General features: G+C 45.7%; 1 protein-coding gene across 1 annotated transcript; it reads right to left on the bottom strand.

Annotated features, from left to right (window-relative positions):
• Positions 1–1,974: 1,974 nt before the first annotated feature.
• Positions 1,975–10,313, bottom strand: LOC119441879 (probable 28S ribosomal protein S26, mitochondrial). The gene is made up of 4 exons (XM_037706517.2): positions 9,946–10,313; positions 9,369–9,506; positions 7,077–7,200; positions 1,975–2,236 (listed from the first exon to the last, which is right to left on the bottom strand). Exons 1-4 carry the CDS (start codon positions 10,212–10,214, stop codon positions 2,045–2,047), a joined length of 723 nt encoding a protein of 240 aa, XP_037562445.1. The 5' UTR covers positions 10,215–10,313; the 3' UTR covers positions 1,975–2,044.
• Positions 10,314–22,634: the final 12,321 nt, after the last annotated feature.

Below are 22,634 nucleotides of genomic sequence, written 5' to 3'. Positions count from 1 at the left end.
GAGTATCGTAATCGTCGGTGAATTTTTTGCTGCTTGAACTTTTCATGCGGAAGAACGCTTGCAAATAACTTTGTCCTCGGCCTGCATTTTATATATATTGCTAGACGTACCAGCCATACTGGCTCCAATTACATGCTTGAAATGGCCAAAAACTTAGCTATATCGAAACCATGTTACAAAAGTACTTTGTTGAATATCACAAAAAATACATGGTTTTGAATTTAACTAAGATCGGTAAATAAAAGTAGTTCGTTATATCGAGGTATGACTGTATTACTAGATAAATTGTCCAATGCAAACACCAGGATACACAGAGGAGGAAAAATATCTCATCCTCGAGAAAGAAAAATAGGAAAACCAACTAGTTCATCAGCTGGCTTCTTGTAATAATGACATGTACTGTAGTCGCTAATGAATGCAGGCACCTTCTCAGTGCAAGATAAAGGGAACAGGAAATCATTCTTGTGTTTTATGGTTTAACGCACGTTTGGCGGATCCTATCAGGATAGAGCATTCCATTTCTGCAAATGAATCCCGAGGCTGAATGAGCATGATTCTGACAATCTTGGTCACGTAGTCAGCGCAAGGCACTGTGCTATGTGCAATTGTGCAGGAGTGTCAAGGTATTTAGCACAAACTGTTTTTTACGTGTATGGCTGCTGTAGCTGTACAAAAGCAAACTTTATTGATGTTCATATAAAAAAATTGACTGCTGTCTCCCATGTACTAGGGAACCCATTTGTTCCACCTCCTGACAAAGCCTACGCACGCGTCACACTGACATGTCGATGGCACTGTGCAGTACTATTTCCCCATAAGCCAGGATAACGTTTACTCTGCTGAAACGGTTTGCGAACTGGTTCGGTGTTGCAAATCAGTTCACAAACCATTATAAGTGTTCATTTCTTCAAACTGTAACAAAATCTGTGCGCGCTGAACCTGAACCAAACCAGTATGTTTTCCGGCTCGGCACCCTGGTTCGAACTTATAAACCATAGAAAAAGTACTGGCAAGTGCACCCAGAATAATTTACTACAGTACTTGATACATACTTGTTTCTGCGAACCAGTCTTGGTACCCATGAGGTGGATGTGTCATAACGTCATTGATAGATTGGCTCACTCCATTTCTGCAATCGCTGTGGCTGCCACGCACAAGTGCAGCCAAAAGAAACGTGCACAGCCCTCTCGTTTTTCCTTAGCAGGAAAATGCTTTTAGATCTTGTTGTCGGCGACCTTCAAGTGACCTTGAGCCAAAAGCTAGAGCCGTTATCCGGGCATCGTTGCAAGAACAAAACGGGATCATCCAGGCACCAATCTAAAGTTAAGAAAATGCAGTCTCTGGCCCCCAACCCTTTGTACAGGACTGCATTACATACGCTAGTTACTGCCCAAACAAGTTCTTAAAGAGCAACATCATCATACCTATCCTTATCACTACACGCCAACAAAAACCAGGGGGGGTATTCTGTAAGAATCCACCTAGTGGAATGTCCACTTCGGCTGTCACCACTGGCACCAGCTCCACGAGCGCGGAGACTGGCTGGCACCTTCGCACTAGTGGTGCTGGAGCCAATCGCGACAGCCGAAGTGGACAGTCCACTAGGTGGATTCTTACAGAATACCCCCCCAGGTCCAGCTTTTGAGACCGACATTTAAATGCTCAAAAACATGTAGCGCAAAGACCGAGAAAGCCAAGGGACAGCCCTTGACTCGTGGCCTTCTCCATCTTTGTGTTGTTTCTTTTTGCGGTGTCGCTACAAAAATGTACTTCTACCAATTCGCCCAACTTTCCACCCTTTAAGACCTATTTTATGATGAAATTAACATAACTTTTGTTCTTCCAACCTTCATACTTGCTAAATGTGGTCTTCTTATGTGTCAGGAGTGTGTGGTACAGTTTTCACAACTTCGAAAGAATGCATCAGTATACACTTTTAAGCTGCAAGAAAGAATCATGCAAAACAAACGGCAGTGAAATTCCTGCACAGTTTAATACTCATTTTTACAGCACTAGAGCCTCATCAATTCTACTCGTCTCCTGCTTAAAATTGTTTCCTTACGGGTAATGCATAGGCATGCGCAGGCCCTTGTTTGTACAGTTCGTAGTGAGGTGTTCCCTCCCAAATTTCTTTTCCTTGTGGATCAATGGCATAGCTGTAGCTGATGGGGTTTTCGATGGCAAACTCTATGACTTCATCCAAGTTCTCAAGGGTGACATACGTGGAGCTCCTCTCCTGCAGCAAAAGAGGATGGTGGGAAGTTTATTTGCGGTTACAAAGTGCCAGTCACAGAAGCAGCTTCACAATATTATACTTTTGAGCTGCCTATTCAATCTAATACTTTCACTCTATTTATCTTTACTTTTTATTTGACGTTTCATACATGGCCATGACATATTTTTTCATCAAGGCCACTGACACTGTGTTCCATCAACATAAATTGAATTGCAAAAATATGGCACAGAAAGACGACATCACATTTTCATGTCAACATTTTCATGCCCCCACAACATAAAATTCTGCAATACTATATTTGGCAGACATCATTCTAGCTGTAGGCTACGCTGCACTCGTTTGCCAAAAATGTTCAATCCTGAATGGAGTCCCATTGAGGCCAGAGGGCCCCATCTACAACTACAGCATGTTATGCTTGCATTACTTATTTAAAACTAATCCTAGCAAAACAATTTCTATCTGGACAGGTTCTATTTACCAATAAGACTGACAAGCTTGTGGCTAATGGTAGTTTTCAACTTCAACCATGTTAAATGAGCTGCACTTTGTTGCCATGCATTTATATTTACGTGTAAATAGGCAGATGATGACTTGTAGGTCATCGGTGCTATACAGTGCAGAATAATCAAGTGATACAAAGCTCCTGTAGCTCTTGCCAAACAGCAGCACTAGCTTCCAATATTATCAATGTTTGTATGCTGGCTCTGTACTTTAAGGGACAACAAACACTTTGAGTTTCAGAGAGCACTGCTTCAGAAATAGCTTCCCAGACAAATTTCAATCACAATAGCAATCTAGAGCTAAGAAGTGTCCGGCAACATGTGTACTGTACACAAACTTATGCAAATACACCTTTCACAGTTGCATTTACTGCTATCTGCAAGTGCATATTGTTTATCAGTGGTTTGTTTTCATAAAATGAAATATAGTTGAAGCAGTTTTATATGCCCTCCCCCACTTGTTCAGTCATAAAAACTAGCTGCCAAGCCACTTTAGGAACATGGTGGACAGATACAGTTTTTCGCCAAAACTGAAAAGCTGACCAGTATGACAATGTTGACTTGACATCTTTTTAAAGAAGGCTTACTTAACTAGGAACTTCTTCGGAGGCTTTCTGTGTACTACAAATAGTTAACGCAGTTCTACGTACATGTGACATCGTCGGTGAGCAAGCTTGAAACTCATTTCACAAATGCAAGGAATAAATTCTACAATCTCACTGTGTAAAATGTTCACGCTCGTACCAAAGAGACACAAGAAAAATAAGTTGAGTTGTACTAGTGAATTACGTTTTTACAATCTCAAAAAGGCCACTCTTACCGAGAGACCGACAACCACCCAGAATGTGTCTTGAGATGTTGGTGGAAATGCAATGACCATAACTTATAGTGATGGAATCAAGCGTGCCGTTCACAGTTTAAGTAGGAATTATAATTTTAAATTGGCACAGAAATTCATCGGGCCCGCAACGCAGCAGAGAGGCTCGGCCTTTCTGTATCGACGTGGGAGTGGCCCGCTACGTGCTGAAGCGCGTTCCGAGGGACCGTAATAAAGTTTTATCATACCATACCATACAGAAATTCACGAAAAACAGTGCGTGGCATGAATTGGTGGTGAAACCTTGGTATTAGAGATGTATGCAATCAGATTACACAAGTCAACTGTTATTAAGTGCACCATACTCATTGTTAAAATTGTAGTCTTTATATTACAGTGGAACCTCGTTGATACGATTCTGCGTAATATGTTTTTCGGGATGATACATTGTTTTTTTTTTTCGTTTCCCAGCAACACCCCACGGAGGAGCAATGTATTTTCATGCGGTTGATACGATTGCGTTTTCACCTGAAATTGGATGATACGAGTTCAAACTAGTATTTCTGAAACTCGTAGCTTTATATTGAAGTGTACTAAATTTAATTACATTCCAACAACCCACAAGCAACGTGTTAAGGGCCGGCGACACTAGCGGAAAAACGCGCGCCACAAAAGCTGCCGCGAAGCAGGTTTTTCATGCCGTAGGAGGAATCGGTCCTGAACCGATTTAAATTGCCGCGCGCCCCGGCGGCGAACGAGTCGCTAGTGAAGCAGCCCAATGAGAACTGCCTCCTTCAGTGATATAGGGCCGTGGCGCGGGAAACTCATGCGGGCCTGCCCGACCACTATTTTCGCGCTCGTAGTATGATCTGCTTGCGTCAGCTTTCGCGCGCGCTTGTTTTGATTGGCTTTTCAGGCGAGATCTTCATGCGGTCACGTGGCTGAATGAAGCGCCTGCCCTCGTCCACCAGTCGTATTGCTCGTTGTGTCACGCTGCTCTACGATGTTCCATTGTTCCATTGTTCCGATGTTCCATTGGCCTCGTGGTGCCGTGACCTACATAGCTATGTCAGGGAACTTGTTATCTTTCAAAAGAACTTGTTTACGGACTTTGAAAAAAAGAAAGTTCAGCAAAAACTGACGAGCTGTTTTAACACTGCACAATAAAAGTGTGTTGGCTGAGGTTCGGTTCGTGTGGTGTAATGCTGCTCCGCATAACACGCGTGTTATGCGGAGCAGTATCACTCGACGCCACAGGAAGTTTTGCTAGCGCGTTTGTCACCAAGCCTGTTTTCTTACGTTTTGGAGATTGCTTTGGATGATACGATTTTCGGATGATATGTTTTATATTCTGGTTCCCGCAAAGATCGTATCAATGAGGTTCCACTGTACATACTAGGTGTTTGCGCTTTATTCTATGCACTCCAGCCTGCAAAATTATTTTTACATGATCTGTGTTGATACAAAGGCATAAACAGTTAAATGGTTACCAATTAAAATAAAATCAACGCTAACAAGCGGCACTGCCTTTACAGCGAGTGGAACAGCTGAGCCATCGTGTGCTGCAGCATCCCTTGTTGCAGTGCCCATGAGCGGTTTTACACGTACACGACTTTGAGAGTGAGCACTCCCGTGACATAAAAAAAAATCAATGACTCATAGTGTCATAAATGAGTGCCAGCACTACATGAATAGCACTACTGGCATATCCTAGCACTTGCCACCATTGCCGGCATAAAATTGCTGTTACGCTCAGCTATCACAATTTCCAACGTACAACTTCATGATCATGATCACGACGGCAGATCGAAACATTCTCATAAAAAATGTTCTGTGGAGCTTTCCACGTTACCACTGCAGGACTGGACACTGTGACAGGTATGCTTCCTGCTGCACTCCAAAAAGTTGTGTACCACAAAAATTTGTTGCCAGTTTCTCTATCGAGAGAAGAGGCTTCGTAAGCCAGTAAAGACATTAGACAGTTTTAGTTTAGCGTGGTTACCGGAATAGCGGGCGTACCGGAACAGCGGGATCGAAGTGCGCATGCGCAGAACGCTAACGGACCCATACCGTTTACCGTGCGCACGCTATTTCTCAGAGTTAATGTTACCGTGTTAGCGTGGTGTACGTAGTGTACGTAAAACATGGCGGCGGTCCCGGTCGCCCGCTTCGAACTGAATTTGGCGTTGTTTTTGTAGAATTCACTTCGTTCGTAGCAAATGACTGTGTAAACGGCTTTTGCTTAGTCTCATGCCGCTTCGCCGAGAGAGTGTTATGGCTAATCTTGAGGAATTTTCGAGATCGCTTCTCGTTTCGAACGCGCCTAAGCCTAACGAGAGAAATTTTTTCTGAGATGCGAGCGCCATCTGTCGCTAAAGTCGGGAGATAGGCGCGACGACGGCTTATGGCCTCTGAGATGGGAGGATTTCGGAGGCTATGGTAGACAGCTTGTACTGCTTGTCTGTTTCGTTGCAGATCGACGGACATGTGAAGTAAAAATACAACGCGCTCCTGGCTTCCATTGCGCTGCCTATCGCACTTTCCGGACGCACACACACATAGAATTAGGTGCCCTGTGTATGCGAAATTCAGAGCGTAATGGAATAGCGTCCCGCACGTAAACTACGCTATCACGCTATACTAAAACTCTTTCTGCAAAGTTCGTTTGCGGAACGGTAACGCTATTTCCCGTAACCCCGCTATTACGCTAACGCTAAACTAAAACTGTCTATTAAAACGAAAGACCGGTTGCGACACCGCCTTGAAGTTCAAGCATCAGCATGCTTCGATGTCATGGATTTTGACGGGGTCTGTTCAGGCCTAGTTAATTCTTTTATCAATAAAGATAGTATACTACATAGTATTCTAATGAAACCAAGGACTGAGCTTTGCAAGTTTCAAAAACATTTACTGCACCACAACAGCCTGGATATAAGAAAATACAACAAAATCCGTGGCATCACACTGGCATACCAGCGCTAATATTTAATTGCAAAATTCAAGAAATTGAAAAAGAAAATAACAATTCTGAGGTTTTACTTGCCAGAACTATGATCTGATTATGAGGCACATTGTAGTGAGGGACTCCAGATTAAATTTGACCACTTTAATGTGCACCTAAACCTAAGTACACAAGCGTTTTTGCATTTTGCCCCCATCAATATGCAGCCGGAAGCGAACCCACAACCTTGAGCTCAGCAGCGCAACACCATAGTAACTGGGCTACTGTGACATGCAAGAAATAGAAGTTTGGCCTCTGTTTTCTCCTCGAGTAAATCAACCTCTTACTGCAAAATTAACGAAAATTGAGTTTTGAAAGAATTTTGAACTGGTTTAGTGTTTCTCTTTAGCATAAAGCAGCAGTATCAAGCTCAGGCCTCACATGACTGATGCACTGGTCAAAGGACCAGCAAATCGTACATAAACTTTTGAGAACGAGTCTAGAGAAGTGTAGGGAGAGCGAGCAGGCTTCAATACATGTGCTGAGAATGTCATGCAAGGGCATTTTGTAGCGCACACACACCTTTTCAAGTCTCACAATCTCGTCCACTTGCTCTTTCAGTTGCGCAAGCTTGGCTTTTGCATCGGCTTCCCTCTGCATGAGTTCCTCCACTCTCTTTGCTTCTTCCAACTTGTTTCTTTCCATCCTGAGAGCATTTGTAAAGAAATCAGACACCACAGGTACAATATACACAGATGAAGAAGAGGAGGTCTACACAAATGCTCACACTAACTGCCCCGACGGACAGAAGCAGCCAGCCTGCCCACAAGTTAAGCCATCGTAGAAGACCAAGCTTAAAGGGGCCCAGAACCACCCCTCGGGCTTGGTGAAATAACACAGTCCGCGGTTAGCATACGCTTCTTCTTTCTGGGTTTTTATGTGCCAAAACCAGTTCTGATTATGAGGCACACCGTAGTGGAGGGCTCTGGATTAATTTTGACCACCTGGGGTTCTTTAACGTGCACTACAACGCACGCACACAGGCCGTTTTTGCATTTTGCCTCCATTGAAATGCGGCCAGGATTCCATCCCGCGATCTCCTGCTCAGCAGCGCAACGCCTTAGCTGACTGAGCCACCACGGCGAGTATACGTTGCTGTGAACATCTCAGCCAAGTTTTGCTGTCGTACACAGTGCGGGGAGCTTGCAAGCGGAGTGCGAAGTCACCTTTCTCTCAAACGCCCTCGTTTCAACAGAGCCATGATCCTCACTCTCTTCTGTGTGCTTTATTACGCAATAAAGCACATTCCAACATGCGGTTGCTATTCATCGCTATGGTTGGTTACACCGCAGCCGCCGCGGGGTGCCGCCACGAGTCCACTGGCTAAGCACACTGCGGCTCGCTGAGGACAACCGCGTTTGGCTTACGTTTAGCGCGACGCAGGCACCAAAATCTGAAATTTTAACTACGCGCACAGCGACGTTTTGAAGGCGGAGTGTTGTGGCCCTGCCCTACTCTGCCGTAGCCTTTGCAGTGCAAGGCATTGAAGAAGGTAGGGGGAGCACAGCTTAGGCTGTGTTTGCCAATAACTCCGCTTTTGCTGAACGTATTAAAGTACTTTTTGCAGCAAAGTATTTCTGAAATAGCCTATTTTCACCTCAAATGTCGTTCTCCACTTTGATAAAAAGTGGTTCAGGGCCCCTTTAAGGCAGGAAACATGCACAATCTGTCTCTTGGCAGCATCAGTCAGCGCATAAGCAGATTTAACATAGTAGTCTACAGGGGAGTTTGTATTATGACCTTGTAGGGCCTAGTGTACCAACAGTGAAGGTTTTCAGATAAATTGGGTGTCTAACAGGCCTCCAAAGCAGCACGTCATCGCCAGGATGGGAGGAAACTACTAATGGCGTTTTGTTCACATATGCCCAGTGCTGCTGCAACACCATAATTCAGCCTCACTAATACAGCTAAGCTGAACTCTTAAGTACTTCAAATGTTATAGCAGCATTCAACTGGTTTTCCTTGGGCGCCATGTGAAACAAATGACCCAGAAATGAATATCCTTGCTGAAGGTGCTCACTCAAAGTTTGGGCAGCAGCTGTAAGGCGCAAAACCACACTCTCAATACCACAAAGCAACTACAGTTGCAAGACTGGGCTCTGTCAGCTATTCGAGTTACAGATTAAAAAATAGAACAAGGAACAGAAAAATTCCTGAAGGAATGCAAAAAATATAAATTCACCTATCAATTAGCAGCTCCTGAAGACAGTGACAACCAGAATGCTTGCCATCTTTGAAATACCATCAGAAACGCTCCAAACTACTTTGAACAACTCTATCTGCACCTTTTCTAGCTTTCCTAATGCACAAGTGTACTGGATACTGCTTTCTCATTAATCTGGCACAAATGTGATCTATAGATGATACACACATTTCTGCAGCATGGCAAACTAATGACAGCAAAATGAACAGAGGCAAATTAAAATGCCACAAAAGCATTTATTGCTGTAATCTGCAGCTGAGCACATATTCTTGGTATGATAGTTCTTCAAAATTATGTAAGCTTTTCTTCTTTTTTAGTAATGTGCAGCGATTAGAAGCACACAGTACGTCCTTAGTGTGTGCTTGATATATAAGTAGGGAACACCGTTAAATGAACCCTAAAAGTGAGACACTAGCACATTTTTGCCACAATTAAATCACTGAAAGCGAAGCAAGCACAAGAGAAATTGCAATTTTACTAAATACAGCAAAATAAAATCAAACTGGACCTTATTCACGAGGCCAATTAAAGAATATCATCAGGCGCGTTTTCTTAGATCCCAAGAAAATGGCTGTAAATGAGGGGCAAAAAACTCATCGGGCATACGGTACCTCAGTAAAGCAACCCTCTGATTTTCCTTTTCATTTTCTTCAAGGAGACGTTCATGCTCCCGCTCTTCCTCTTGGGATATGGCCGAGTGCTTGTCGGCCTGCTCGAGGTCCTTCAGGTGCTGCTCCCCCCAGAAGTTCCTTTAGACAATACAGTAAGCAGGCATTTCTTGATCAAAAAGCAATACAGACCGTAATTTTCGACGCACTAGCGGGATTAACATTTGCTAAGGCACCGTCATACAGCGCTGCTTAGTTATTACGGAACAGTTTGAAACATCTGCTACTTCATGCAACCATAAAATATCTGGCGGACGAATAATGATTTCGTTTATGGTATGGTTAGCGAGCTTACTATGTTTTTAGTGGCTGCTCACATCTGCGGATTTCCGGCATCGGTTGATGAACGAAATCACGTAGCTACAGGTTTAGTGTGTTTAAAAGACATGTACGAGCAGCCTTTAGATCAAAATACGATATGGCAATGCAGCACCTTAACAACAAATTACGAGCTAGCAGACGGCGCGTGTGTGCGCAATATACTTATCGCATGCTTCATGGAGCGCACTAGGGCACGCACCTGATCGCTTTCATTTCGGTTTTATAGGCAGCGTGCATGCGTCGAAGCACTGCGAGTTCTTCTGGATCTTTCGGGGGGCCCAGGTTGATTCTGAAGAGCTTGGAAGGGGCAATCGGCATCCAGCGTGGTTTAGAGCCCTTGGGCTTTTTCTTCCATCTCACTTGCTGCAAACCGAGTAACAGGGAAACATCAGGACGGTGAAGAGCAGGATCGTAAGCTGCACTTCTTAAAGGCGACAAAGCCGCCCTTGCAAGCACCGAGGCCAACATCGAGTCACTTTCTCGTCGCTCACAGCGTCAAAAACACGAATGCTCGAAACAGTAGGCAGGCCACGGCAAGAGCCGCCATGTGCGTCGCGAGCGCTGGCAATGCGGTTGCCGGAAAACTGGAGAGTACCGTTTTGCACTGTCTGCTGATCAGCGGGCACTCCCAGCGCCTACTTTACATTATGACGTAAGATCGAAATTTCCACCGAAATTTTCATTACCAAGTCTGGCGTGACGAAAACGGTGACGTCAAAATCAACGCGGCTTACTCAGAAAGCGTCCTCATTAGATTCTATAGCAGTCGGGCCATATGGGTCAATGCCTCCTTTAATAGTAAAGGAGGCATTGTATGGGTGTTCTCTGGTAGCATGACCTCCGTATCGAAGTGAAAGCACTCCACGGATGACTCGAGCACGGCAGCGCGCTTGAAGCGCCCTTCAAGTCTAATAAACAGTCTGAGAACAAAAATCCAGCAGTACTGTCTGAAGCTGTTCCGGAGGTGAACGATCCGCTTCTGCCAGTCGGCCAAACAGGAAAGAAAGAATGAGAGGAAGGGTGTGCTCCCTGTTTTCAGAAGCGTGGTGGCGATAATTAGAACAATTCTTCCCGGTTAAGTGAGTGTGTTCGTGATTTTCACCGATCATGGCATACTGAGGAAGGTGTTGGGCTCGAAATTGAATTTACAGTAGTTCCGCTGTACTAGAATGTAGTTCCACAAAGTACAGTAGGCAGCCACCTGGAAGTCACTGCATTGGTCCCTGTTTCAAGTTCAAGTGCACCCCCCCCCCCCCCCCCACCGCCCCCTCCAATTGTATGTGCAGAAAGTAGCCCTTCACGTTGGTAGTCTTCACATTGTGACTGTGGTTCACAGCTGCAGTGGTCAGTCACACACTTCACACTCTGCGCACAAAATTGCTGTTTTCTTCTTTTTTTTTCTTCCTGCCATTTCTATAGTGTTCTAGAATTTATCTGTGTGTGGTTAAGTCTCACTTTTTGGACAGGGAGCAGTCTGCCTGCGCTAGGGCCCGGTGTGTGAGTTCTCGGGCGACCTCGTTGGCGATCTCATTCCCTATGAGTTCATTATGGGCGGGCGCCCATATTATTCTAATTTGGTCATTGGGTACGTTCTCCTTGCCTGCTTGCAGAATTTTGCCGGCCTCTTTGGACACCTTACTGGTGTCATGTATGCTTTGATTGCAGTTTTAGAATCGGTGATGATTATTCTGGTTGATAGGTTTAATTATTGTGATTGCCAGGGCAATCGCCGCCACCTCTGGTGAAGGATGTCTCGCGCTGCAGCTCGAGATTAGCTCGCCTTTGTCGCTCACTACTTCTGCAGCGTAGTGCCCTTCTGGGCACTCTGCCGCATCGGTGTACACAACCCTTGTTTTTGGAGGAGGGAGCTTTGGAGTCTTTTGACTCTGCTTCTTCTGCGTTAATTCCTCGTTGTGTATGGGGTGCATGTTTCTTAACCTGTTGACAATTTCTTTGGGGATGGCGGTTATCCCCTCTCGCGATTCTGGGTTCTGGTAGCCCAGTTTTCTAAGGATGGATCTGTCCGTTTTGCTGCCAGTTAGTCTGACATATTTTGCCGTAAGTTTCGCCTCGCACATTTCCTCTAGGCTGTTGACACTCCTAGGTTGAGGATCGTCTCGATTGATGTGCACGCTGGTAAGCCTAGGGCGGTTTTGACACATTTCCTGATGAGGATGTCTAACTTGTCTCTCTCTGCTTTAGTTGTGTTTAAGTACGGGATAGCGTAGGTGATTCGGCTAATGATGAAAGAGTGGACAATTGCCTAAGTAGGTACGCCTCCATCCCCGCGTTTTTGTTTGCTATCCTCTTGAGAAGACTGCAAGTTTGGTTGGTCGTGGCTTCTAGTCTGTTTATCGTTTCGGTGTTTCTCCCATTTTCTTGTATCCACATACCCAGTATCTTGATCTTGTCCACCCTTGGGACCTGGGTGTTGTTGACCTGCTGCTTGCTCATGATTACCATCTCCGATTTTTCCGGCGAGAATTTTAGCACTATGGGTCTCAGATAGCTTTCAGTTTCCCAGATTGCTCTTTGTAGGGTGTCCTCTATTTGGCCATCGCTCCCCCCTTAGTTTGTCGACCCAAAGTGTGAGGTCGTCAGCTTAGAGAGTGTGGCAGAGGCCACCTAGCTTACTGAGTCTTTCTGGCAGCCCGATCATTGCAATGTTAAAAAGCGTAGGGGATAGCACCGATCCTTGCGGTGTTCCCTTGTTGCCTAGCTTAATGTTTTCCCTATTTCTATGTTCACCGTTCGGTCTGTGAGGAAGCTTTTGATATAGTTGTATAGCTTGCATCCTACATTTAAGTGATTGAGGTGTGACAGGATTGCTTGGTGTTTGACGTTGTCAAACGCTTTGCTGACGTCCAGTCCCACTATGACTCTCGAGTCGCCAGTTTTCCTTTCCAATACTTGTTCTTTGAGTTGTAGCATGACGTCGTTTGTGGATAGTTGTTGTCTGAATCCAACCATACTGTCTGGGTAGAGTTCCTTACTTTCCAAGTATCCGTTGAGCCTGTTCTGTATGACGCGCTCCATGAGCTTGCCTACACAGGAGGTCAACGATATTGGCCTAAGGTTCTCTAGTTTGAGTTCTTTCCCTGGTTTGGGGATGAGGACTAGATTTGCTCTCTTCCACTCCCTGGTATACCTCCCCCCGCTCCCAACACTTTTACACGAATGCCGTTAGTTGCTGGAGGGAGTTGTCATCGAGGTTTCTATAAGCATCTTGTTGTTGAACCCATCTGGGCCAGCCGCGGTTTTTCCTCTGAGCTTGTTTAAGGCAGCTTAATTGGACCTCCCTAATGGTGATTAGTTGGTCTAGCTCCTCGTTGTTTTCGCCGCTATAGTCGGGGAATGTTTCGGTGTTTGTTTTCCCTATGTACCTCTCTTTTATCTGGTTGATCATATCCTCCCCCGACCCTTGGAAATTGTGTGTTAGTCTTTGCTTTTTCTCCTGGTCTCAGCTTTGGTGTTGTGTGGGTCCAGGTGGTGTCTCAATAGTTTCCAGGTGGTGACGGAGCTTAATTGACCGTCTAGTCTATCGCAGATGTTGTTCCAATGTTGTCTGTTTAGTGTTTGGGCGTGGCTCTCAATTTCCTTGTTGAGAGCTGCTTTTCTCCTTCTCAGGTTACGGTTGCCCCCTTTTTGGGCGAGCTCGGTTTCTGCCTCTTTTTTTTTCTTTTGCCACAGTGGTCTCATGTGGCTATCAACCCAGTCTTGTTCCTCATCTAATGCTATTTTCCCCTCAACCTCTTTGCATGCCTGTTTGCGCGGCAGCAGCAGCGAGGGAATTGACCTTCGGGCTGCCTCTCGCTTCAACGCTAAGTGTCGAAAGCACAGCGCATACGAAGCTACCAGCACTCGGCACATTTTGTCTACCTCACAGATCGCTTTGAAGATGAGGCAATGTCCGTTGGCAGTCTGCCTGGGTAGGCCGCTGCCTCTTCTGGATTCAGTTTACAATCCCACAACACGTGAGTTAGCGTGGCGGTCGCACTGTTACATACACTACACTTTGCGCTCTCGTAGACGTCGGGGCATATGAAGCGCGCGAGCGCAGGCGTGAGCACCGAGTTCGTTTGCAGCTGTCTGTAGAGTACCGCCTGTTCTCTGGTGAGCTGCGGGTGTGGGTCCGGCATGGAGCGACGTGCGCTCCGGTACCATTCCAGCACGTCCGCGTAGCTCGTTACCAGTTCGGCTTCTTCTTCGTCGTCTTCATCGTCGGTGGCTACTCCCTCCGCTAAGACGAGGGACGCTGGTGCCACCACGCGCGAGTAAGACCTCGCGCAGCGGCGTTCGCCGTCTCATTGCGGTTTGGGGAGGGGCTCCCGAAGTAGCAGCCTTGATGCCGTAACGGCTCAGGACTCAGAGCAACAACTACAGGGGGTCCAGCGGATCGAGACAGCTCTCGCTCGCCAAACGCGCAGGGACGCACCCGACGGGACCCAGGGGTGACAGCCTCGTGGAGAACGTTGGGTCCCCCAACGTAAGTGTCGAGACGCAACTTGATGACTACACATATATAGTCGGGTAGCAAGAGGGCCCTGCGTGGCACCCTGCTACCTCCGCCGGTGCTTTAATAAAGTTCATTTCTCTCTCTCTCTCTCTCTTGAAGATGAGGCCCGCGCGACCGCGCACTTTGTCCACTAGCAGATCACTTTCATGACAGGGTGCCCGCGCAGCTGCGCCGTACGCAGCAGCGCCTTCGCAGAGGGAGGGGCAGTATGGGAACCAAGGTAATTAAAAATTTTTAAAACCTCCTTGATGGGAACGCTGGCATGATGAGTGGCATCGGAGCTAGCTGCATGTTGAAGAAGACGACGAACGCGCGAGCAGGGGCACGAGCGCGTTCACTCGGTTACGCTGAGTGTCGCCGATGCTCAACCAACGCCTCCTAGAATTTTTCAATTTGGCAGTGCCAGTCGGTGCTGTGGTTTCGTTCTCAAATCATCTACGTGGCATTTGCATATTTTTTAAAACTTTGACTCAAGTTACGTGGGACACTCGGTATAACCCCGTGTCTACTGTACAACGCGCCTTTTAAAATGTTCTTTTTGCTGCTGTAGACTGTGTGACCACTGACCACCAGGCGCGTAGCCAGGGGGTGGGGGGGCTTCACCCCCCCCCCCCCCCCGATATTTTTTCGTGCTATCATGCACCGCTGACCAAAACAACCACCGGCGCCGGGAATCATTCTGGATTTTGTCTACAATGCCTTTTTGACGCTCGAAAAGACATTTCGGCGCGAAAATTGCGAACTCGGGCTGGATTTCGTGGCAACGCCCATGCACCTGGAGTCACATAACGTAAGGAGCCCCAGCCGAGCACAAAGCTTCAAGGGCTTTTCGATAGCGAGCGGGCGCGTCGCGGCATCTCGCAGCGGCACCGGAATCTACGGAGCGCAACTCCGAAACTTGATGGGTATAAAGTTCTCATACACTTTTGACGCGAAAAGTGCACTGACATTTCCAAAGGCGTGCTTCTGATTTTTAATTCTGGAACTTTCTGGGTTTAATGTTTTTATAAACTTGGGCCAACATGCACGCACTCGAACGCGCGTGTCCAAGCCGTTCCAGAAATGGAAGCACGCGCTCGCAATCTTCCACACACACGAAAATATTAAATGCCACCGTTACTGTCAGCTGGCATCTGATAATTTTCTCCAAAAATTTTCAGGAAGCGCCCGATGTGATCAATGAGCTGGACCAGGGCAGGCAAAGTAAAATAAGAGAAAACAGAAGAAAGTCAACGGCCTATTTAATTTGAGACAGTTCTTTTTTGCTGGCGGCAAGGTCTGGCTCTCCGTGGCGATAGGGACACTGGTCCTATGGATTTAAGCAAAGCCCCCGCTGAAAATACTGGTATTTCCAGAGCGCTTCTTCGCATGCGAGTTGATTGTGGAGATACATATCTCAAGAACCATTTGGAAAGTTGCCGCAGTAATGCCTCGTATTTAAACCAGACGTACAAAACCAAATTATAGAAACTTGTGGTTAAATTATCAAAGAAAGCCTAGATGCAAAAGGGAACGCTGCAGGCTGCTTCTCCGTACTTGCTGACGAAACGACGGATATTACTGGAATCGAACAGCTTACTATTTGTGCAAGGTACGTAAACAAGGATGTCAACGATATCGAAGGAAGGAAGGAAGGAAGGAAAATAAGAGGTGAAAGGCAGAGAGGTTAACCAGGTTAAGTGTTCCGTTGGCTACTCTGTACAGGGGGATGTGGTAAGGGCAGAAACATTAGAAAACAAGAGAAGATTAAAAAGAAAAAAAAAGATACGTATCAGTCCGCACATTCTATAGTTTTTCACTAAGTCCTGTTTCTTTTAAAAAGCGTACTAGCGCTTTTAAAGCAATTCGTTCCGACGTCGGCTGGGACCAGGGACCAAGAATTGTGGCTTCCGTAAGAGGACGGCTGTCTACCTTGTCGAGCGTGGTGCTGAGGAGACGATATCGAAGTTTTTTTAGGTTTTAGCACAGGAATAGATGCCCTCTCTCATGGAGACTGCGGTCTCATGGACATGGAGGTTATATGTACATGTGTACAAACTGCTGCAGATTCTAGTCACCCTTCCAGTGCCACTGCCAGGGCAGAGAGATTTTCAAACATGAGATTACTAAAAAAAAAAAAAAAATCACTTGCGTTTTGCAATATCTGAGAACCGCATGGTTATGCTGGCGCTTCTATAAACCCACAGAGACGCGTCGCCAACAACGTGTCCGAAGTTATTAAACGCTTCGCTAAACCTCCCCGATGAGTGAAGTTTATCGTTTAGATAGCGAAGCAGCAAAAATCAATGCCTGTAAAGATATCTGTTCCTTCACGTTCCTATATAAGCTCGTAATTATGAAAACGTATGACTGTTCATTAGCTTTTAAAACCACTAAAGTTTTCACCGTTTATTGTAACAGTTAGCATGATGATAAAAATTATCCTGGGAATACAAAAATTACGGGAACATCAATAACCAATTTTGACAAACCTTGCTCATTGAAAGCCCGGCATACGCGGCGTTTCCCAAAAACGCACTCGGATGTTGTTGTTGTTGTTGTTGTTGTTGTTGTTGTTGTTGTTGTTGTTGTTGTTGTTGTTGTTGTTGTTGTTGTTGTTGTTGTTGTTGTTGTTGTTGTTGTTGTTGTTGTTGTTGTTGTTGTTGTTGTTGTTGTTGTTGTTGTTGTTGTTGTTGTTGTTGTTGTTGTTGTTGTTGCCTATCACGCATGTGGCTCCTACCCACGGTGAGGGATTGGCCAAGAAATGGGTGTATTATTTCAAATTAATATGGAGGATACATTTCCGAATATCTATGAAATTAGTATTGAACAGCGTAGAGTTATATGTTAAAGTAAATCAACTTGCCGCATCATCTGTGGCTTTCGTTTGTCCTTTTCTTTCCTTTTTAGCTACATGTTCTTACTTCGTTTTTGAAACGAAGCAATACCCTTCTTTAATTTGGGGTGCAGAATAATTGTTGCCGCTGTGCAGGCAGTTAAAATACATATTTTCGTATTGATTTCTGCATTCTTTTTCTATTATTCTAGCCACATGGTGCTGTCGCGATCGCAGTATGGCCCAAATGCATATCACGATTTCTGAGATCATAGTTTTGTTCTTGCCTGGATCGTCTGTCTTTATACTCGTATGCGTCACGCAGTTTACTATCTGTGACTGCGCAACATGTTTATTTGTCTTGTTTGACGCATTATATACAGTGACGTTTCCTTAGATACGTAGATTTATTGCAGACTTATACGTATACTTAAATATCTTGTTGCGAGGTTTTGTGTACACAAGCAGTCAACTTGGTTTCACGCGACACTTTCTTGCCGTTTATCGTGGCATTTGTATATTCCATTCTATCTTCGCATTTCTAATGTATATTTTGCGGAACTTCTGCTTTTTATATGTACTCACTGTTGCGACTATAATTTCGATGCAAAACAATATACGACCGGTAACATCTGCTCCTGCGCAGTCCATTGCAACGAAGGACAGCGTCATTGAGGTTTTTCCCTGGTCGTTGCATATGTACAAAAATGTAAACAAGGTTCTTGAATGACAAAGATTCATCAAAATATTTGTCCTCAACTTGTTCATTTTATGGCTTTTAGGTTTTTCATATCAGCTGCATGCACTGCTTTGCTGGCTTCGAACTGATATAGTTCTAAAGTTCGCGTGATATTTTCTTTACTTATTAGATAGACCAAAAAAAGAAAAAAACGCGGAAGCATTGATATCAGCTATTTCTGCCACAATTTTTGGGACATACGAAGCTATTCTTTTTTAAAACAAACACATAATTTACTTATCTTGACAGTGCGTAGCGTTAAATAATTCGTTTTCAGCATCTAATATACAATGGCATGGGCAATGACAATGCAGTTATTATTCATGTGTTTGAAATTTTACAAGGAGGAAGCCGCGTTGCAACTTGAGCCCCCCCCCCCGAACTAAATTTCTGGCTACGCCACTGCAGACCACGTTCCAAGTCGGGTGGCAAGTGATAGGAGACAAAGAAGCTGGGTATGTGCTGCTGTTCAAAGAGCTGTCAACTTGGAGCACTGGGTATGCGACACGTGGTCTGCGCCACTCTACAATGAACCTATCGAGGCCGATTTGGAGCCCAAGCGTTCCATACGCGATGCGGAGTAACGCAACGCGACGTTGCGACGTGTTGGTTTTATAGGGCAGTGCCAGTGTACACGGAGGGAGGAAAGAAATAGGGGGGATTGTTGCGTAACAAAATTGAAGCCACTATAAGACGGCCGATCTGAGATTTTGTCGCGGTTAGTTTTCACCACCGGTCGCGCTCAGCGCACGCTCTTCCTAAACGACGAGTGCTAGATCAACGCACGGCTGCCGCGTTCACGCCTTGCAACCGGGAGGTATTCTGTAGGAGTCCACCTAGTGGACATGTCCGTTTCGTCTGCTGTAGAAGTTCTGATTGGCTGGGCTTGGGTGCGCTACAGCAAGAGCCAGGCGGCACAGCCAATCAGCACTTCAACAGCAGACGAAATGGACACGTCCACTAGGTGGACTCTTACAGAATACCTCCCCAGATTTGTACACGTTACAGAAAAAAAAAGTAACCGATTAGAATTATTTCATTACAAATGTAATTGATTACAGTTACCAATTACTGCGTCACGAAAGTAACTGAGGAATCACTCAAAAATAATCTATTATTTTTACGTTACTTTCCTCGGAACATTTAATAACATTACACATAAACCGTAAACAGAATAAGCTGGCCTGATACATTCAGTGCGTCCTCTGCAGCCGACTTCATACATGGCTATATCTTTACAAACAGTTGTTCTTAAAAGATTTCCTCGGTCATCTTCCCTAGTTTTTGTTGTGAAGACATCAGTAGCGGCACAATGAAATATCGCTCCATCATGTGCGGGCTTAAAAAGCTGCGAAAATCGTGCTTAGGTGATATGCAGGCATTAACGTCCTTCGCTATTGACACATATCGGCACAGGTTCAATGCGTCGGCCAACACCAGGTGGAGCGATAACACGAGGAAGCAAGTACTGAGCTCCCGGGTTTGCTTATGATAAATGTATGCGTTGCAATAAAGCGACCGAATATATTAAGTCGCACAAGCGCAGCGGGAGAAAATGTGCGCCGATCGTGCGTCGATTAAAACCCTACCGGGAACCGAGCACGGTGGGCCGAGTCTGCCGAGCACATAGTGTAGCGGTGGGCCGACTTTTTGAGGGAGAATAGGCGAAGGCGGTGGCTTCACGGACAGTTGGCTTGTCAAGAACGGCTGCGTGTCGCATTAATAACGTTCCCTCTATAGTTTACCTTCTTCCTCCGTTCCGTGTGGGTGTCCATGTGCTGTAGTCGCACTCTTGACAGTGCGCTGTGCTGACCATCTTCTTGCATTCCGCGTAATGTATAGGTCATCGGTAAAGAGTGTGTTTGTGTCCGCCTAAGAAACACGGCGCACTTTCTCAGTAAAGGGGCAGGTGATCTGGACAGTTATGTGCGAAATATTAGGAAGGTTTTAAGCGAGGCCACTTGTTCTCGGTTGCTTTATGCGAGGTCAACTGCTGGACGGCATGCGATCGAGAAAAGACAAAAAAAAAAAAAATTGTGAGAAAAAGAAACGGCGCTGCATTAGCAAGAGGCTTCGCACACAGCATCAACAAGGGTACGCCTGTTCCTGTAGCGCACCCAGGATCTCTGCCAGGGGGGTGGCATGCAAGCACTTTGCATAATATGCAATTTCCTTGCTTTAGCCAGAGGAATCCAACAGCAAATAAAATGCCTAATAATTATAATAATAATGACACCAAGGATGATGACGATGTGTATTTGTCCGGCGTTTGCGCAAAGTAATTTAAGAGTGAATGAATAAATACAAGAGAATGATAGAGTGTTTTTGTTAATCAGGAAAATTCGACCTCAAGCCACCACCTGAATTGTAATGACAATGCGCACAGAGCACTGAAGGTACACCTTGGACTGATGGGGCTGGACGCGTGGGGGGGGGGGGGGGGGGGGAGGTTACAACACCCGAACCCCTCCTTTGGTACGCCACTGGCCTGCCCTTCCACTCTATACTGGATGGAAAACAAAGAAAGCGGAAACAGGAGACATGGAACCGGACGAAGAGATATAGCAGCAGGAGTTGACTAACGCGTCATCACATCATGCAATATCTCGTCCACCCCGTTTGCAAGTAGGAACCTAAATACGATTGCGAAGGAAGCTAACAAATTGGCCATGGGATTTTTCTGTCACGTGTTTCCTTGTGCAAACACAGGAACCGAAGGATGACCGCGCGCGAACGCGTCATCAGACCTCTAAAGGCCTCACATGTAAGCTGGGCAACATTGGGAAAACACGCACATTCAAGGACAGGCTTAGAGATGACTGTTATTGAAAAGTCCAAAGCCTTCCCTGTGTATAGTTTGTTTTTAATGCGTGGTACTTTTGTCCGTTTGAGCGTCTCATGACTTACCTTCAGCTGTCAATCAGTTTTATTCGAGTATTTGGTTTTATTGCATATTTTTTTTGCATACTGTAGAGTTTGGGAGCATACGCTTGTTTGGGTGCTTTGCCAACCGATCGGCGCACATTTTCTCCCGCTGTGCTTGTGCGACTTCGGTCGTTTTATTGCAACGCATACATTTATCATAAGCAAACCCGGGAGCTCAGCGTTTGCTTCCTCATGTTATCCCTCCACCTGGTGCTGGCCGACGAATTTCATTAAAGTTTTGCATCCATCCATCCATACCGTAGAGTTCACCTAATTTCTTTCTGTGTCGCCCCTCCTCCTCCTTCGCCCCTTGTAGTATACCTTTCCGATGGCAGAAGTATTGCGAAGTAGAAACATTAAGTCGCGATTTAGCGCTAAATGCGAAAGAAATGCATTAGCATTTCGTCGCACCTCCTTGAGGTCCCCGATCCATGATACACGTGTACACGTGTACATGTATACAAGGTGTTTGTTTTTGGCACAATACAGGTTTTTTATGAAAAAAAAAAGAAAGTAATGAGCGCAGAGAACGTGGCATTTTTGCAGATGATTTTCTTGGAGAGGCGGACATACTTTTCCGCTCATAACGTGAGATTCAGAAGACTAACTAACGTATATGGATGGATGGATGGATGTAAAACTTTAATGAACGTCCTGAGGTACGCGACTCAGCGAGCAGCGGGCCGCTCCCACGTTGGGACAGTCAGGCCATGCCCGATCGCCGCATCGTGGGCCCTCTGGACAGCCCATAGTTGCGCCCCGGCATCGGGGCTCTTGATAGCGGAGAGCCACTTGTCCTCATTTATTTGTTCCGTGCCTCGTAACGAGGGGCAACGCCAGAAAAATAATTAATTAACTTATATATATATATATATATATATATATATATATATATATATATTGCAAGCACTATTAACGTACTTCGTCCTTTTCATTTGTACATAGCCATCATCACCTTCCCTGTTCTTCGACTTCGCGCATGAGCTGGGGCGTTTGCTTTTTGGAATAAAAAGCGCTTGGGGACAGCTCGGTCGTCGGTCTCGGTCTTATAAAGTGGTGGAGGTGCTGGGTACCTCATTTGTACAATATATATATATATATATATATATATTGTTTTTAATGTGGCTAGTGTTCTAATGTGGTTTGTAATGCGGGCCGATCCCGGAGGCAGTGCTGTCAAAGGCTTGGGTTGGACGATCCTGATAATGCTGCTGCGTTAAAGTCGCTCATGCAGGTGTAGCATGTGGGCTTCTCTTTCAACGGGTCCGGCGTAGGCGTCTCGTCGAGTAGACGCAGTGGAGGGTATTTCACACAGCTGAGGCGCGAAGAGGAAGATCGCGAAGAACATATGTGACGTTAGCGTGGAAGAACTTGGAGTGGGGACACTTGCACAGTGTCGCTGGTTCATACAAATGATGCTCGTATAATTCGGCGCCAGCCCAGTGACAAAAAGCCCGCACCATAGATATTCCGTGGATTTCCTTAGGCGCGTTATGAACATCCCTGACAAGTTCAGATATTGCAAGGAGACATCTTGCGCATCTCCATTTGGCCGGGGTATAATTGTATCCCGCGTACACCCATGCTCCCTTTTATATAATCATATACATACATAGAACCAAGACAGGACTTCGCGCAGACTCACGTTGAAATTCGATTATTAAGTTTTGCTCTTCTTTTAAGAGGTGCATAGATCAAGGTCGGAGCGGCCGCTATGCAACGCGTTGTCTAACATTGTATGTTGTGAACATAGACAACCCCAGGTCTGTTTTCACCGCAGACGCCAGCGCTTGGCTTTCTCCCGCCGGTGCAAGGAGAACTCACACCAGTGTGAGTTCTAGTGTTTAGTTCTAGTTTCTATAGTGTGCATGCCTGTCCCCTCCACTCCCCGCT

This window comes from Dermacentor silvarum, chromosome 2 (genome assembly GCF_013339745.2).
Source record: "Dermacentor silvarum isolate Dsil-2018 chromosome 2, BIME_Dsil_1.4, whole genome shotgun sequence".
Taxonomy (NCBI): Eukaryota; Metazoa; Arthropoda; class Arachnida; order Ixodida; family Ixodidae; genus Dermacentor; species Dermacentor silvarum.
Note: the sequence above shows the minus strand (reverse complement) of the source record. Positions and strands in the feature narration are given on the sequence as shown.